The sequence below is a fragment of the Protopterus annectens genome, chromosome 10.part0 (genome assembly GCF_019279795.1).
Source record: "Protopterus annectens isolate FY-2018-M chromosome 10.part0, PAN1.0, whole genome shotgun sequence".
Classification (NCBI taxonomy): domain Eukaryota; kingdom Metazoa; phylum Chordata; order Ceratodontiformes; family Protopteridae; genus Protopterus; species Protopterus annectens.
The window spans coordinates 401,764,994-401,782,493 of record NC_056744.1 but is presented as its reverse complement, the minus strand read 5'-3'; the positions used below and the strand labels follow the sequence as shown (position 1 = coordinate 401,782,493).

The 17,500-nt window shown below is 41.0% G+C and overlaps 1 protein-coding gene across 1 annotated transcript in view; it reads right to left on the bottom strand.

Annotated features, from left to right (window-relative positions):
* HMCN1 (hemicentin 1) overlaps positions 1-17,500 on the bottom strand; it is a 5,606,893-nt gene that overhangs the window by 2,254,175 nt on the left and 3,335,218 nt on the right. Inside the window, exon 40 of the mRNA XM_044085314.1 lies at positions 5,883-6,006. Coding sequence (XP_043941249.1) covers positions 5,883-6,006 — 124 coding nt within the window. The remainder of the gene's footprint in view (positions 1-5,882; positions 6,007-17,500) is intronic.

Sequence of the window (17,500 nt, the reverse complement as noted above, 5' to 3'; positions counted from 1 at the left end):
TTAATGTACAATGTATTTGTGAGCTAACTTGTTTGTGTTCAGTAGGTAGACTGATCATAGTTAAACTCTTTGTGCATATGTCTCTCTCTGTCTCTCTGTCATGCACACATAAACACACACACACACTCACTCTTCTACTTTCACGCACACAAACATTCTGCTTTCATGCATGCACTCACTCACGCCGTACTTACCTATTAATACAGTTTAAATGCTGTCCCTTTCAAAGGCAATGGTGGCAAATCCATACAGGAGTCTCTCTTCAGTGAGAACACAAACACACACTGATTCTTTGGCGTGAAATAATGGCACGAACACAGAGACCCTTCTTTAGCGAAAAAAAAAATCAAAACTAGAAGGATGCTTTGGCTCATGAGCACACCGACGTTAGAGTTACAGGTCACAAGCACGAAAAACAACAAAAGTGTTTTGGGGCATGCGTACATCGATGTTGCAGAAGGCCACATGGAAGAGCTCTGAGGGCCGCATGTGGTCCACAGGCCGCAGGTTGGACACATCTGCTCTATGGGACCTGACAGTATACATGGTTGCTTAACTAATAGAGTTAAACATGCCCATGTAGACACACTTCTCAAACTGTTTACCCTAAGTATAGCTACTGGTTTGTCCCTGATGATTGACACACTGCAGTCGTGATGCCCAGCCATAAGGGTGGCCTTACAACCGATCCAGGTAATTACAGATCTGACAGCCTTACAAGCCTCTCCTGCAAAGCCATGGAACAGCTTATAATCAATGTCATAAGCTATGATATCATGAATTTTGTTAGACTTGACCTTATTGTTTTGGTTTTGTGATGGGTATAGCTAGTCTATTTAATCTTGTAAACTTCTTTAAAAGGGTTGTAGAAGCTGCAGATGGTGGCCATGCAGTGCATGCAACATAACATGACCTGGCCAAGGCCTTCAACACCATTCCCCATTCTGTCATCATACTAAAGCTAAAAGTTTTAAAAATTGACCCATATGTGGAAAGCAGGATAGCAAACTGGATGAAAGACAGAATCTGCAGCAGTGCAAGCTGCAGGTGTCTCATCAGAAAAATGAACGTGACCAATAGTGCCCCTCAGGGCTCAGTGTTGAGAGCTCTCCTTTTTGGTATTTTATTCTCAGATATTCAGAGAGCCAAGACCTCCTGCTAACAAAGTTTGTAGATGACTGCTAAATGGGGTTGTTGTTAAGTCATCTTATGACACACAAACAAAGTCTGCAGATGACTGCTAAGTGGATGTTAAGTGACCTTCTGACACCCAAACCCTCTAGTACGAACTCTCCCTATAAACCTTTGGTGTACTAAAAATGGGCTCAAACTAATGCTAAAATGTATAGAATAATCACTTTTGGTAGACAACCGCTGCTCTCATTATACTGTATAAACAACACACCACTAAAAAATTACAATGTAGCCAGGGACTTAAGTACTCGGGTTGATAGCTCCCTCTCTTTTGACCATCGTGTGATAAATGGTTATCAGGAAATCCTTTTACTTAGCTTAAATAACTGCCAAAGAAACATCATCAAGGTCTACAGACATATTAATTTCCCTATACTCAGCACTGATCAAGCCAATTATCAAACAACATGCCACCTTTGGGATATATCTCACTTATATGAAACAACTAGAAAGACGCCAAGGGCTCCTACCAAAACATAACAAGCTTAAAGTCACTGAACTACCAAGACAGGCTGGAAGATATCATCAGAGATGCTGCTGGCCTGGACCTCCTGTTTCACCACAAGTCCAATATCTGTACCAGTATTAGAACCAGAACTAAATATTGACTAACAGATAAATAAAATACAGTGGAGGGAAAGGTTCATAATCCAACAACTCCCAAACCTCTGTAATAAAATTTCTCTCATGTTATGCCGTGCAACTCACAAACTTCCTTTAAACATAAACTAGCTAACTGGATAGGTATCTACAAATTTATTCTACGACTGACTGGTATGACCCTGTGAGACAAAGATGGTGTAGGCTGAGGGTGAGTAGTGGCAAGCCATGATTGGTCATAAGAATCAGTGGAATACCTATGAATCTATGAAACTATCACAGTCAATTGACAGTACACTTTTAGACAATAAGTGATTTTTTAAAATAGTTTAATATTATTTATGTATTTATTTATTTACATTTGTTGACCGGGAGAGTACGACTGGACGCAGGTCTGTTTTCGGCGGAGGCCCGGGGAGAAAAGCTCTACAGTAAGTATTACTTACATTATACAGTTAAGAAACATAGCATTTAAAAATATAGACATTAGTCCAGTTGAGGAAAAAATACAAGAATAAAACATAGATGTAAAACAGCTGTAGAACATACTACAGTTTTAAAACATGGTGGCAGATGCTAAATATGGTTACAAATGTAGTTGAGATTCATCAGTAGACAATTGATACAATCTGTTTTTGAGGTACATAACAGCCATTAGCAGTTGTTACTACAAGAAGTTAGTACTATGTGGTAGGTAGCTGGGAACATGAGTAGCCAGGATTTCTAAGAGTAGGTCGTTAATAGGGGGCAGAGAGAGATAGTGGGTGGGTGGAATGGATGGTATTGGGGGGGGGGGTTGCAAGGGTATATCCAGCAAGTTTTTAAGTGTGATTTTAGTAAGGATTTGAAGTGTATGCAAGAAGTTACAGAGGTAATTGAGGGTGGGAGGGAGTTCCATAGTTTGGCTATAGTGCATGAGAATAATTCTTCTCCAGCAGAGTTATTGGCTCTTGTGTCCTGTAGGAGGTTTTTGTGGCTGGATCTTAGTGGTCTTGTGGTTAGGTAGGGTTGGAGTAGATTCTGGAGAGATGGGGACTTTTAGTGGTTGGTTTATTAGTTTGTGGGCGTGTGCAAGTTGGTACCATTGAAGGAGGTGGGGGAGCTCTAGCCAGCCCAGTTCTGCCAGTGAGAGACAGTGGTGAGTACGGTGGGAAGCCCCTTTGGCGAATTTGTTGCAGCAGGTTTCGAGCTTATTTAGGTCGCATTGTCTTAGGTTAGTAAATTTTGGAGAGGCATAAAGTAGGGTGGAGATAAGATGAGAATTTAATACTGAAATCTTTGCTGCTTTGGTAAGTAGTTGCTGATTTCTATATAATGCTCCTAGTTTTTTGTGCACTTTTTTAATGGTCATGAAAATATGAATGTCAAAGTTCAATTTATTGTCTATTTCTACTCCTAGTGATTTGGTGTGTTCTGTAGGATGGATGGTGGTGTTGTCTTTTGCTGTGATGTTAAAGTGAGAGCTGTCTAGGGTAAGTTTGGTGGGTTGGAAGATTAGTAATTTTGTTTTGTTTGGGTTGAGTATTAGTTGAGCATCAGATAACCAAGTTTCAACAGAGGAAAATGCTTCCTGTGTGACTTTCTGCAGTTCGTGTAGGGAGTGGGCTGTGCAGATGATGGTTGAGTCATCCACGTATTGTATGGGTGTGCCTTGTGTTGTGGCTGAGGCTAGATTATTGGTGAAAATAGAGAAGAGTAGGGGTCCCAGGATGGACCCTTGGGGAACCCCTATGGAGACTGGTAGTTGGGAGGATAGGTCATCCTGCCATACAACTGCTTGTTGGCGGTCAGATGGGTAACTCTGAAAGCAGTTGATGACTGGTTGAGACAGGGATAGGTTAATGAAAAGAGAGATGAGTTGTTTGTGTGGGACCATATCGGAAGCTTTAGAAAGGTCTAGGAAGGTAGCTGAGGAGAGATAACCAGCATTTTTATTTTGTAAGATAGTGTTAGAGAAAGAGAGCAAGGTGGTGGTGGTGCTATGGTTAGGTCAGAAACCGTGTTGTGTGTTGGAGAGGAGGTTGTTAGCAAGGAGGTGATCTGAGACTTGAGAATGGATGCATCTCTCTAGTATTTTGGAGAGTGACGAGAGAATAGCTATGGGGTGGTAATTGGTTAGATCTGTGGATCTTACATACATACTTAGATATGGTTTGTTTTTGAAGAAGGTAAAATGCGATTACAGCTGAATTAGTTCTTCTTTAAGTGGTTAATTTTGAAACACATTAACAATAAATCATGATAATAATATAGACATCTTGTTGGCTCTGACATACCAGGATGAAGCCCTGACTATGTCCAAGATTCAGCTAGTGGACAAGGTGCTGGAGAAGTCAATCTAGAGCAGAGATGAACGATAAGGCAAATTCATGCTCACCTAACCAAGATAAGAAGTCAAACAAATGTTGGGTCAGTCAGTTAACATGATGGGCAAGGCATAGAGAAGTACGTCGCCTTGAAAGTAGAGATGGCTCTCACATAACTCCACAATGCACACTCACCAATATACATCACCTTAGGGTTTAGACAAACCAGGCAGATTTTAGGGTCTCCACTTAATCCTGACCCTATCTATACTTGATATATTTTGTTTCTTTTGTTTAGTTCTGTTATTATTATGGATACTACCATGCTGTATGTTTGTTGCAGAGAGGCAATGGCAGGACACAGCTAAATGTTTACTTTATTTTTATGTTAATATATCAGTTGAGATATATTTAGGTCAGCAAAAACAATTAAAAACAATTAGTTGTTCTATGAAAGTGTATGCATTTTGTTGACTTTAATGCAGTGCTATCATATTACAATAATAAATGATAATGTGCTTACATTTGTCATTTTTGTTACTTTGGATTTTAAACGTACTTCTGAGTAGTACCCCACAATCCTACTGAAAGGGTGAAATTACACATTATTCAATATACAACATTTATTGCAATTAGGTGCCCAATGTTTGGCCTGATCTATTGACTTTTCAAGTGCATCGTTCCCTATTTTCAGTGTCTTCAGTTTGAGAATTATAATGTCTAGTGTCAAATATCCTCCATACAGTCATCCTGTAACACCAAAAATGCTGCACCAAGCTAACCCTACTGTGCCCATAATGAAAGGTTTAGGGATGGTGGCCTGGCATGGATAAGAACATGGAGAAAAGAAGTAAAGATGTGTGATGAATATCAAACAGAAAATCATCACTGAAGTCAACTTTCCATACCTCAAAATGCCTTTTTTTTGCCCCCCTTAGGCCTCATTACTACTGGTCCAGCCCACAGTACCCCATGTCCATGTCAGGTCTACCAGACATTCTTCTACCCCCTGGACTTTCACCAGTGTTGCTGGGTCCAGTCGTGGATCTTAAGGGCTTGTTGGTCATTTCCAAGGACAACTCGCCTCTTTATACCACACCTATACTTTGAGTGTGTCAGCAATGAGTGCCTTCCCTCAGGATGAGTGCAAGCATCCCTCCCTGCCACAATCAATCGCCTGAGGTTGGCCAAGCCATAGTTAAGGCTTTATCCCTCTATGCCACCAAAGTAGCTACTCTTCAAAATGTCTTGAGAAGCCAAGATCTACACTGCATATGGATATCCTACTTACAAAAATATTTCTGGTTTTAATATCTTCAGGGGAACTGACCCATTTTGTGAACCTGGAAAAGAGACAGAAGATTCTTTATTTCCAAGAATGTTTGCTTCCAAAGGCAGCTAGCTGATACATCTCTAGAAGCTGTGACTGAGAATCCTTTACATGTAACTGTTTTTGTGCCTAAAGTAAGTGAAGAACCTTTACCTGTACCTAATAGAACCAAAGTACTCAGCCAATTTAGCTGCTGATGTGCCATGTAGATGAAAGGTGCCCATCTACTGAACACAAAGATCATGCCTGACAGTAAGTAAAACATTTTTGTTTCCTGGTGAGCAGCTAGAATGTGGTCTGGTACTACTAAGGGCACGGCAGTCCGTCCAGACTTCTCTTGTAGTTATAAAATGACAACAACACGTTAATATAGTAAACATGTCTTATTCATAGTTAGAAAACAAAGTGGTATCAGTGTCTATTACTTCACCAGTCAGTTTTACTTAACTTACCATGAACTCTGAGCGTAAAGTCCCTTTGCTGTTCTCCTGCAGCATTCACTGCCACACAAGTGTATTTTCCTGTGTCACTGATCTGAGTACTTGTTAAGAAAAGTATTCGACCCCCAGAGAGTATCTTAAAATGAAAAAAAAGGAAAGTAGTGTGAAGAATTTTAAATGTGATTGTTTAACATTCAACTCAAAATTAATAAATACATCATGCCTTTATAAATTAACAGAACCATGCTATTTTTACAAATGATACAGGTGGCCACTTCTATATCATGTCTGAAATCTGATTTTTAAGAAGTGGGAAACAGGCTCTTCCTCCACCAACACAGAAGCCACTTTCTCAACGGATCTTATTGACAAGTGTAGTGGCAAGGACCAGGCAGATGTGTGACCTTGGCAGCAGGTGACTGTTTTCACTATGCCTGCTTGTCTTCTCACTATTATATTTTTACCCCTTCCACTTTTTTCCTTTATTTTTAGTGAGCTGGCTACTGTGGTCATTTTCTGTTTCCTCATTGAAACATCATATCACCTTGCTCTTTTCTACCCTTTTTTGACCTTTTAGTTCTGTTCCTCTTGTCATGGCATTATCGTTTATTGTTTTCTTATGTCCCCTTCAGCTGTATGTTTCCTAGATTATAAAGTTGTTTTTTTTTTTTAATTACTATTCTATGTTTGGATGTTGGTATTGTAGCTTTTTTTTATTTTTATTTTTTGAGTGGTAATACTCTAAACTGTCACCAGCAGATTAATGCAAATTATGACCAAACACAAGTAAGGAAACATTTGACTTCCGTGATGACCATCAGGTAAAAATCTTACATTGGTCAACAGAAGTCAATGAAGGTAGACTTTCCTTTCTCTAGGAGATACAGTATGACTTTTGAGAACATTATATGCAGATCCTTGTATGAAGGGTGAGGAGATTACGCACCACAGAGAAAATACAATTCAAATGTTTTTGAACTGTGTATATTGTTTAAAATGGCATTCACAGCATTTATTTTGTCATTTGATATCCTAAATTCAGGAAAAAGATTGTTAGGTCACTTTCCATTCACTGTCTATAGGATGAGTCATTCATAGTGTTAATTAAAGTCCTGCAACATTCTTGTCTTGCTACTTTATGTCCCTTCCATGTATCCTTAAATCTTCCAGTTGTTTCTAAACCTGATTAATCAGAAAAGCTGTTATATTTGTCTGTAATGGACTCTGTGAATGCTTACTTACCTATACAACCCCTAAACTAATATTTGCTTTCATAATGCATCCTCATGTTTCAGAAGACCACTATTATGTGAAAGATATTACTTCTTGAATTTGGAAAAGGTATCTGACATACCCAAATATTTCCAACGGCACTATATTTTGATCCTTTCCCCTAGGGTATGCATTTTCATCTCCTTTAACATCTCCTGATACTGTCATCTAGGTATGATATTCCTCAAGAGGATCAATGCTATATCTTCCACATTCTGATTACTAACAGCATTCTCATGGAATCTATAACATGCTCAGTCCAGCTCTATTCTTAGCATTTTACTTACTCATGTTTTATTTACTGTATTTCTGTGTTTAAATAACAAGGCTTATATACCAGGAACCAATCATGAAAAAATTCAGCTCCACAAACACCAAAATCTCATATGATAACCAGTAAGGAAACTTTTACACCGTAATAACGTCCATAGGTTCATAGGTTGGTACTAGGCTATCAGCCCTACAGCCTATACAAGCCTAGCCATAACAATTCCCTGGCTATTTCTTCCCACACTATTTGCTTCCCTGGACCCCTGTCTAGCAGGGCAACTGACATGATCTCTGGGGTGAATTTCCTTTCTCCCATCCAATCGTCAAGGTTCCTTTTGAAGAGGGCCAGAGAGGCACTCTGCTTGACATGTATGGGCACTCTATTCCAGAGTCTGGGAAGTCTCTGGGTCAGGAACCTATCCCTCCAGCATGTTTTGTTTACTGTGATGACAAGGTTTAGATCCCTGGAGCGTGTGGCTCTGAGGGATTGGAATTTCTTTAAGTGTAGCATGTCCAACAGCTCTGGGTTTGACATGGCCTTGTATGTTAAGCAGAGATCGCCTCTGAGTAGACGATATGCGACAGAGTATAGCTGGAGTTTTTTAAGGCAGTCAGCATAGGGCAACTGCTTTAGGCCTGTGATTCTTTTAGTGAGGTATTTCTGCGGCCTTTCCAGTTGTTGCAGATGTCTTGAGAGGTACATACCAAATGTGGCATTGTATTCTATAATGGGTCTAATGAGGGATGAGTACAGTGGGACGATGACCTCCTTTTTTCTGGATGAAAAGCCCTTAGTGATGAGGTGTGCCACATAGAAGGATTTCCTGACTGTTGTGTCGATTTGGTTATCGAAGGTGAGACCACTGTCCACCTGTGTCCCTAAGTCTCTTATCACACTTTCAGTGTTTAGTGTACTGCCACCTATATGATAATTCACGGATATATGTTTTTTCCCCAAAGAGGATAACTATACATTTCTTGGCATTGAGCTTGAGCCCATGGCTCTGGCACCAAGCATCTGTTTCTGTAAGGACCTTTTGTAGAGTATCCACATCATTTGGGGATTCAATAATGGCTCCCAGTTTGCAGTCATCTGTGAACTTTGTTAGCCAGAGTCCCTTAGTGTTGGCCTATACTTCAGAGAAGTAGATGCCAAACAAGAGCGATCCCAGGACTGAACCCTGAGGTACTCCACTTGTCACTTGTCTGGAGCTGGATTTGGAGTCGGCTACATTTACAGTGTGGGTTCTATCAGTAAGCCAGTTAGCAACCCATTGGGTGACGTAGGGATTAATGCCCAGTTTAGTAAGTTTATCTATGATTCCAGAGTGGGGGATGGTATCAAAGGCCTTGGCAAGGTCTAGATAGGCTGTGTGGACTACCTTACCCTTGCCCATGGTTCTGGAGACTGATTCGAAGAAGTCAGTCAGGTTCAGGAGACAAGATCGGCCTTTCATGAACCCAAACTGAGTGGGGTCCAGTGTTTGAAGGTTGTCAATGTCTTTGTTTATAAGTTCCATGATAATACGCTCCATGGCCTTGCAGATAAGGCTTGTCAGACTGATGGGACGGTAGTTTCCGGGATCCAAGGTGGATCCCCCCTTGTGGAGTGGGATAACTGTAGCTGTGCGCCACTCAGTGGGCACGAAACCTGAGGTGAGGCTATGATTAAACATGACACTTAGGTGAGGTGCCAGTTCTTATTGTAGTTCATGTAGTACACAGCCCGGGATGTCATCTGGTCCCATGGATGCTGTATTCTTAGCTTTGGAGAGTGCGTTTTTTACTTGTGTGGCCATTATTACCGGAATTTGGCAATCTTCCAGTATTGAGATGGGCCATTTAGGGGGTGAAGTTGGCACTGAATCGATCTGCCAGGATATTGGCAATATCCTTGGGATCAGTATATTTAATGCCATTCTGTTTTAGCTCAGAGCAGATCTGAGCATTGCCATTTAGATTCTTGACATAGTTATAGAATGCCTTGTGGTTGTCTTTGGAATCTTTGGCAATTTTATTTTCGTAACTAGCTTTGGAGGATTTTATGAGGGATCTCAGTTTCTTACTGAGGCTTGTAAGGGAGTTTTTTGCATCCTGGGATTTTCCTCTTTTCTGTCCACTCAGTTTATTAGCCACTTTCGTCAAAAAGACAACATCAAAATCCAAATACACACTGAATCCACCATAGTTAAATAGTTACTTACTAATTACATCCAATTCATAAAATAATTATTCAATTAAATCAGTAAAACTCGTTAACATCTCTATTAATACCCTTTATTAACATACACCCTTCTATTTTTTTTTAAATGTTATATTCACTGTGCCATTGAGTCCTGGAGGTTTATCAGCCAGCAATTTAATTTGCCAAAAAGTCTCCTTTTGTTCAAGAGAATTTTTTAGGTCTCCCCCTCTTAAATCCATCTGTTCCTGTTTAATAACTGAAAAAATAAACTTTTTATAATAAGAACACTTTAAAGTGCGCTTATACAAATCACGTTTCATGTCTTTCTTTTTAATATAATACTGATGTTCTCTAATTCATTCAAGTAATCTCCTATTAGTCATCTCAATATAAAAAGCTGGACAGCCGGAGCACACACGCACACATATACATATACATATATATATATATATATATATATATATATATATAAACCACCCCCTTTGTTTGACAGTTGTATCTCCCCTTCAAACTGATAGTATATGAGGGGTTGACCAACATAATAAAATGTCCTTCATGAATGTGACGACAGATATTACATTGTCCACATTTGCACATTCCTAGTGCTTTACTGGGGGAACTTCGTTGTATACTAACTCTTTACTATTCTTTTTTGTAACAGATTTTTCAAGTTATAATTATTCTTGTACACAAACTTAGGCACTTCTACTATGTTAGCCAATTCTCTATTACCTTGTAAAATTTTCCAATTATTATTTATGATGGAACGTATATTTTTACTATCTATTGTCATATCCAAGGCATTCTAGCCTAGTCATCCTTCTAGCCTAACTGTTTTTCCCCTATGCCTGATCTCTCTTTGTTGCTAACAAAAGGAATTTTCAAAATCAGTGGAAACAAAGAGTACATCTTAGCTTTTATTTCATCTTCTTATTGTTTCAAAAAAGCTTCTTTACATCCCCTGTTCTTAAATAGGTTAGTAATAAAAAATAAATTCCTCCTCCAATGTATTGCCGTTCATTGTCATACAACTAGCCCTGATATATTGTCCCCTAGGTAAGTTCTTTTTCATAAAAGTTGGATGATTACTATTACTATTCAAATAACTGTTGGTAAACATATTTTTTCTGTGTATACTACTCTCAGACTGCTTCTTGTCATCACTTTGCTGCAGTGTAACATCAAGAAAGCTGACTGTATGACCAACATCCCCCATAGCGAACTTTAAAACATCCGACTTTTCATTCATTTCTTTCAAAAGGCTCTGACAATCAGTGTTATTACCTTCTAAAACAAAAAAAACAAATCATCTACAAAACGCTTATAAAAACACACATTAATTTTGCCTTTGATAACATTTAACATGCTATTTTCCCACCAACCTAATACTATATTAGCAAAAGAAGGGGCTGCCAGGGAACCCATCGCTACTCCACTTCTTTGCTTATAAAAACTTTCATTAAAAATAAAATAATTATTATCTAACAATACCTCAATCAAGTTAGAATACTTGTTGAGTAGAAATACCAGAAAACTTAGTTAAAAACATTCTGACAAACTCAATTCCTTCCACATGAGGAATAGCTGTAAACAGAGAACAGATATCAACGGTACAAATAGTATTAACTTCAAGTTTATAATCATAATTACTGTTAAATTCACGAAATTTGTTCAAAAAATTCCATGAATCTTTAATGAATGCATCCAATCTACTCACTAATGGATTTAAAACAATATCTAATTCTTCTTCTTCTTCTTTCGGCTTTTCCCGGTTAGGGGTCGCCACAGCGGATCACCGTCCGCTCATGATTGGCAGTGGAGTTTTACGGTGTCGAGTTGCCAGCCCGACGCCCACCCTTCCACAGAAGGCACACACACACTCACACTCATGCCTAGGGCCAATTTAGTGTGTCCAATCCACCTACAGCATGTATTTGGGATGTGGGAGGAAACCAGAGCACCAGGAGAAAACCCACGTGACCACAGGGAGGACATGCAGACTCCGCACAGAAGGCACCCCAGCCGAGGATCAAACCGGAGAACCTCTTGCTGTGAGGTGGCAACACTAACCGCTGCACCACCGTGGCTGCCCATTTAAAACAATATCCAATAATAAGGAAATTTCTTTTGTAATATAATTAGGTGCCGACACTATTGGCCGAAAGGGAGGATTCTTGGAACATTTATATAATTTTGGGATACCAAAGAAAACTTCAACGCTAGGATTTTTAATATTACAAAAGTTGAATATTTTCTCATTTATACTGCCTCCAAAAGGCTATCTAACAAAAAAAGCATGTACATATTTATAACATCTATTTATACTTTCACCATCAACATTTGTATATTCAACCTCATTACTGAGCATTAATTCCATTTTTTCAATATATTGCTTTTGGTCCATTAAGAACAACCCACCCCCCCCCTTATTGGCCTTCATAATTCTCAATTTTTTATTATCAACAATTTCTTTTAATGCACGTTTTTCCTCTAAAGAAAGATTAAAAAACTTAATAATTATGGTAATGATTCCATGTATTCTGTTGAATGCTAATTTGGAGAGAACGTCGAGCTGAGGAGAATGGGGATTTTGATAAACTGCCTTTTCGTTCTGTTAGGGACAACATGGATTACAACTTCATAGGTTCATAGGTAGGTACAAGGCTATCGGCCCAAGGGCCTACGTAAGCCTAGTCAGCAAGGTTTCCTGGCTTACGCTTAAAAGTTGCTAGACCTAAAACTATGGTTTCCTCTTCTTTTTTCCAAGTTCACAAGGGGAAAACGGAGAGATTAAAAACTTTGAGACCATGAGGATGGACGAGGTCAGATATTCCAACAGAATGTTAAGACAGGTATGAAACTAAAGTATATAACCTGTCTACATTTAAATTAAAAGACATTCATGAACACATTTTGAAATTACGACTGACTTTTGTCCCAGCTCGGTGAGCTGATGTTTTTAGAACTGTATTACACCTTAAAGAATATGTGTGGAAGCTTAATTTGAGTTATATAGTAAGTGATGTACATATTAGAGAAGCATCACGTTATGTTAAACCATCTACATTCAACCCACCTTTAAATTATACTTTAAAAGTATTTGAAATGTCCTGTGACGATGCCATTAGGGATCAATCAAAAAATAATAAAATGGGGAGTAAGTTTTTTAATTCCCCATCGTAGTGTGATCCTGCAGTTAGTATATATAATTAGGGGGGTGTGGGGGGCACAGCCTAGTTTGGTTTTATGTTGTCTGGTTTCTGTTAAGAGGGTAAGTAAGTAGTCTTTAAGTTCTGGAAAGAGTTAGTCACTGATGTTGTAAGTGTGCATGTCTATGGTGTAAAAAAAGAAGTTATGCACTTACCATAACGTTCCATGTGAGTTATTCATCTCGCCTTCATTCTTACTGATGGGTTCAGAGCAGATCCCTTGGCTCTGAGTCGGCACTTACTACAAAGCTCAAGGATTTCAAGTAGCTCGACGCCAAGTCCCTATCCCATGATGCACCCTGAGTTACCTCAGATCTTGTTTGCTGCGTATAATAATATCATATGTCATTCTATAACTCCATAAAAGAGAAAGTATAGAAGGGTTGAGTGACCAGGAAGGATTTAGCATCTTGGTCTTCTGAGAGCCCAGGAGGGGGTAGGAGGGAGGGATATAAGAATGAAGGCGAGATGAACAACTCACATGGAATGTTATGGTAAGCACATAACTTCTTTATGTGAAGTTGTTCTATCTCGCCGTTCATTCTTACTGATGGGTAGCATCCCAAGCATCATCTACCTCGGGTGGCTCACGGGAGTATATTTTTCAGGACCGTGGATCCAAAGGAGGCCCTGTCAACTTTGTAATGAGTGATAAAGGTATGAGGTTTTGACCAAGTGGCTGCTGCGCAAATGTTATCAATAGGAAGTCTGGCAGAAAAAGCAGAGGATGTAGAAACTGCTCTGGTTGAGTGAGCTTTAACTTTGTGCTGTAAGGGCATACTGGCAGCTGAATAAGCAAAGGTGATACAATCAGATAACCATTTAGACAGAGTTGTTTTAGCCACTAGCATACCTTTCCTGGAATCTGAAAATGAAACAAAAATCTGGTACAAATTCCTGAAATCTTTTATTCTATCCAAATGAAATCTGAGCTGTCTGTGAACATCACGTTTATGCAGCATGTACTCTAGATTGTTGGAGTGGTTGGAGAAGAAAACTGGCAAATCAATAATTTGATTATGATTAGTTTCAATGCAAACTTTGGGCAAGAAAGAGAGCTTTGTTTGAAGTGAGACTGTCAGCATGGAAAATCAAACAAGGAGGGTTGATGGACAAGGCTTGAAGCTCTGACACACTGCGGGCAGAAGTAATAGCCACTAAAAAGATGGTTTTCCATGACAAAAATCTGGTCACATGAGGAAGCTGATTCAAATGGAGGATGAATTATGTGGGAAAGCATAAAACTTAGATTCCATGGAGAATAGGGATATTTCACAGGAGGTCTAATATGAAAGGTCCCTTTGAGAAAGGCTTTGGATAATTTGTGTGACATAATATTCAATCCTTCAAATCCAAGATGAAAGTTAGAAATGGCAGCAAGTTGAACACGAACTGTTGCCACTGCAGCTCCTTTATTGAAGATCATGGTCAAGAATTCTAGTACAGAGGCCATAGGGGCTTGGTAAGGATTAATATTGTTTTTAGAGGCCTATATAGAATTTTTTTTCCACTTGCTAAGGTATAGCTTCCTCATACAGGATTTATGAGAGGATATGAAAATTTGCTTTGTCTCTTTGGAAAGGTTATGGAACCTGGCTATGATGGGAATTGGAGCATCCAAGCTGTCAGCTTCAGGGACTGCACAGAGGGATGAAGTTCCCCCGACGAGTGCATAAGAAGATCTGGAACTGGGTCCAGAATCCAAGGGTCCTCCAAAACATAAAGTCAAAGGAAGGGGAACCAAATCTGACGAGGCCAATGAGGAGCTATTAGGATAATGGTCCTTCCCAGGGCTTTTGCTTTCTGTAATACCTTGGGTATGAATGGGATTGGTGGGAATGCATAAAGGAGACCTGGAGGGCAATCATGAACGAGTGTGTCCCTTGGGGCTTCTCCTGGAGGAGGAATTAGGGCAACACAGCTTCTGCATTTTGTGTTCATGTGACTGGCAAAAACGTCGCAGCAAGGCTGGCCCCACCTGCGGAACATCTTGTCCACTATTTCCGTCTTAAGGGACCACTCGTGGGGCAACAAAATTGCACTGCTCAGCTTGTCTGCTATCACGCTGGATTTCCCCGGGATGTGCATTGCTAACAGAAAGCGTTGGGTGGATATAGCCCATTGCCATACTCTTAGGGCATCGTGACAAAGGGGTATGACTTGGTTTCCTCCTTGTTTGTTCAAGTACCAGACCTCCGACATGTTGTCCGTCTGAATCGCAATCGTACCCAGAGGAAGAGAGTCCTGGAAGGACTGCAATGCCAAAAGTACTGCTCTCATCCCTAGGACATTGATATGCATATGTGTCTCTTGAATGATCCATGTGCCTTGGGCTGTCCTTCCCTGAAAATGCCCCCCCCCCCATCAGGGAAGTGTCTGTGGTCACTGTGGCCACTGGTGGGGGTAAAACAAATGGACATCCTATCGTAACATGAAGAGAGGTCAACCACCACTGAAGATCCTTTTTGTAGGAGTTTGTGATCATTATCATGTGTGACATGTGGAGCTCTTGGTAAGACCATTGAGTGAACAACAGCCACTGCAGCATCTGCATGTGCATACGACTCAGTGGTATGGCCAGAATTGCTGCTGCCATCATACCTAACAATTTCAGAACTTCTGATGCTGGTGCCTTGTTTTTGGATATTAGAATGCTGACCTGCTGGTGGAGACGTAAGACTCTTTCTACTGGAAGTCTTAGCGTGGTGATGGTGGTGTCTAGTTTTGCTCCGATAAAGATGATATGCTGCGATGGTGACCAAGGCAGATTTTTCTGAGTTTATTGTAATGCCCAGCTCGTTGCAGAGTAACAGAGTGGATTCCCTGGTCTGAATGAGTTGATGCCTGGTGGTGGCGGTGAGGAGCCAATCATCTAGGTAAGGAAACACCTGGAATCCTAAACGTCTCATGTGAGCCATGACCACTGCCATGCATTGACTAAAGCGTGACATCTGAAACTTCTCTTTCTTTACAGATTTGTTTAGTCTGCTGAGTTCCAAATACAGGTCTCCAGTCCCCTGTCTTTTTTGGAACTAAAAAGAATCTTGAGTAAGTTCAGGATCCTGTCTGGACTGCTGGGACTGGCTGGATGACTCTTTCTTAGCAATAGCAGGACCTCTACTGTTGCTTGTTTCCTGTAATGGGGTGGAGCATCTGGGATTTTTCTTGTTGGTGGAGGGGGTGAGGTGAATGGGATGAAGTATTCTCTGGAAATGATACTTTGTACCCAGTTGTCGTTTATTTTGAGCCAGGCGTCTGGGTACAAAGATAAGCGAGCCCTGACTGCCTCCAGAGCAGGACAGTTGGGCCTCCTTTCAGGAGCACTGGTAGGGCTTCCCAAAGAAGTGATCTCTGTCACCCTGGTTTTGCAGACCCCCTCTGCTGTGAGGGCAGCGTCTTCCATTATGGCCCCCTCCTCTGCCCCTGGAGGAGGTTTAACCACGTGTGTCCTGAAAGGCTCCTTGGGCTTTTTGGAACCACATTTTTCCTCCCCTTTGACCCTTGGGGTAGGGTCTGGTAGAGGCAGAAAAACGGACTCCGACAGAGTCTTTCCCTCCTGCTCACCCCAGGTCAAAGTTTCCTTAACTTTGGGCCCGAAAAGGGACGAGCCATCAAAAGGGGTATTAACAAAGGATGACATGAAGGGCTCCGCGAAGGAATACAAGTGCATCCAGGAGTGTCTCCTAATATCAACTCCTGTACCCACTGCCCTGCTCGTTCCCTCAGCTGCATATGAAATGAGGCACATGGATGAGTTAACAATGGAGTTGAGGGTAGCAAGCTGGGAGGCAACTTTGTCTGTAGCTCCTGTAGCTACTGTACCCCGAAGAGTATCTCCCAGCTCTTTAAGGAGATCTCTTTGTAGTCTCGTAAAATGGGTTAAATAGTTAAGCGAATGGAGTATAAAAGTCGCTGAACTAAACATGCGCTTCCCATATCTATCCATGATCCTGGAGTCTCTGTTAGGAGGATGGCTAGATGAGGAAGTTTCAGACATTTCCTTTTTGGTGGCTGCCGCCGCCACCATCATGGCATCAACTGGCACACCTTTGGTTAAGAAGGATTTATCTTGGGGGCAGATATGAACTTATTAGGCCTCCTAGGGACAGGCTCCATGGTGTCCGGAGACTCCCACGCCCTTCATGAGACAAGCTGCATAAGCTCATCGAAGGGTGGAGACAACCAAGAGGTGGAGGGCTGAGACCCGAAAGCCTTCAGGAGAACCAACTCATCCTCAGTAGGGTTGGTGGACTGCCAGTCACCCCTCTACCTAAGGATTTCAAGTATCTCTGAAATTGAGATATCCTCAAAGGGGGACCGTGGGGACCCTTCTGATTCATCCAAGTCAGCATCAGATGTTAGGGACTCCTGAGGGGAGTCTAAATGCTTCCTATTACACACTCTCTTCCTGGGAACCTCATCAGTGGGAGCTTCTGGTGAAGTCTCAGAAGAGCATGGGCCACCCAGTGGGGCTTCCTGAGACTCTGGGTCTTCTGTGCTTAGCTAAGATCTGTGAAGCAGAAGTAGACACAGGCGCTTTAGGGGATGAAGAAGCTGGACCTGAAGTTGATGATGTCTTGGGAGACATAACTCTCCTCATGGCTTCAAAGAAACCCCTGCTCTGATGCAAAAGGACCGACGGATCTGAGGAAACCGTTGATACCCCTGGAACCGGGACAGTGGGCTCCGAGCCC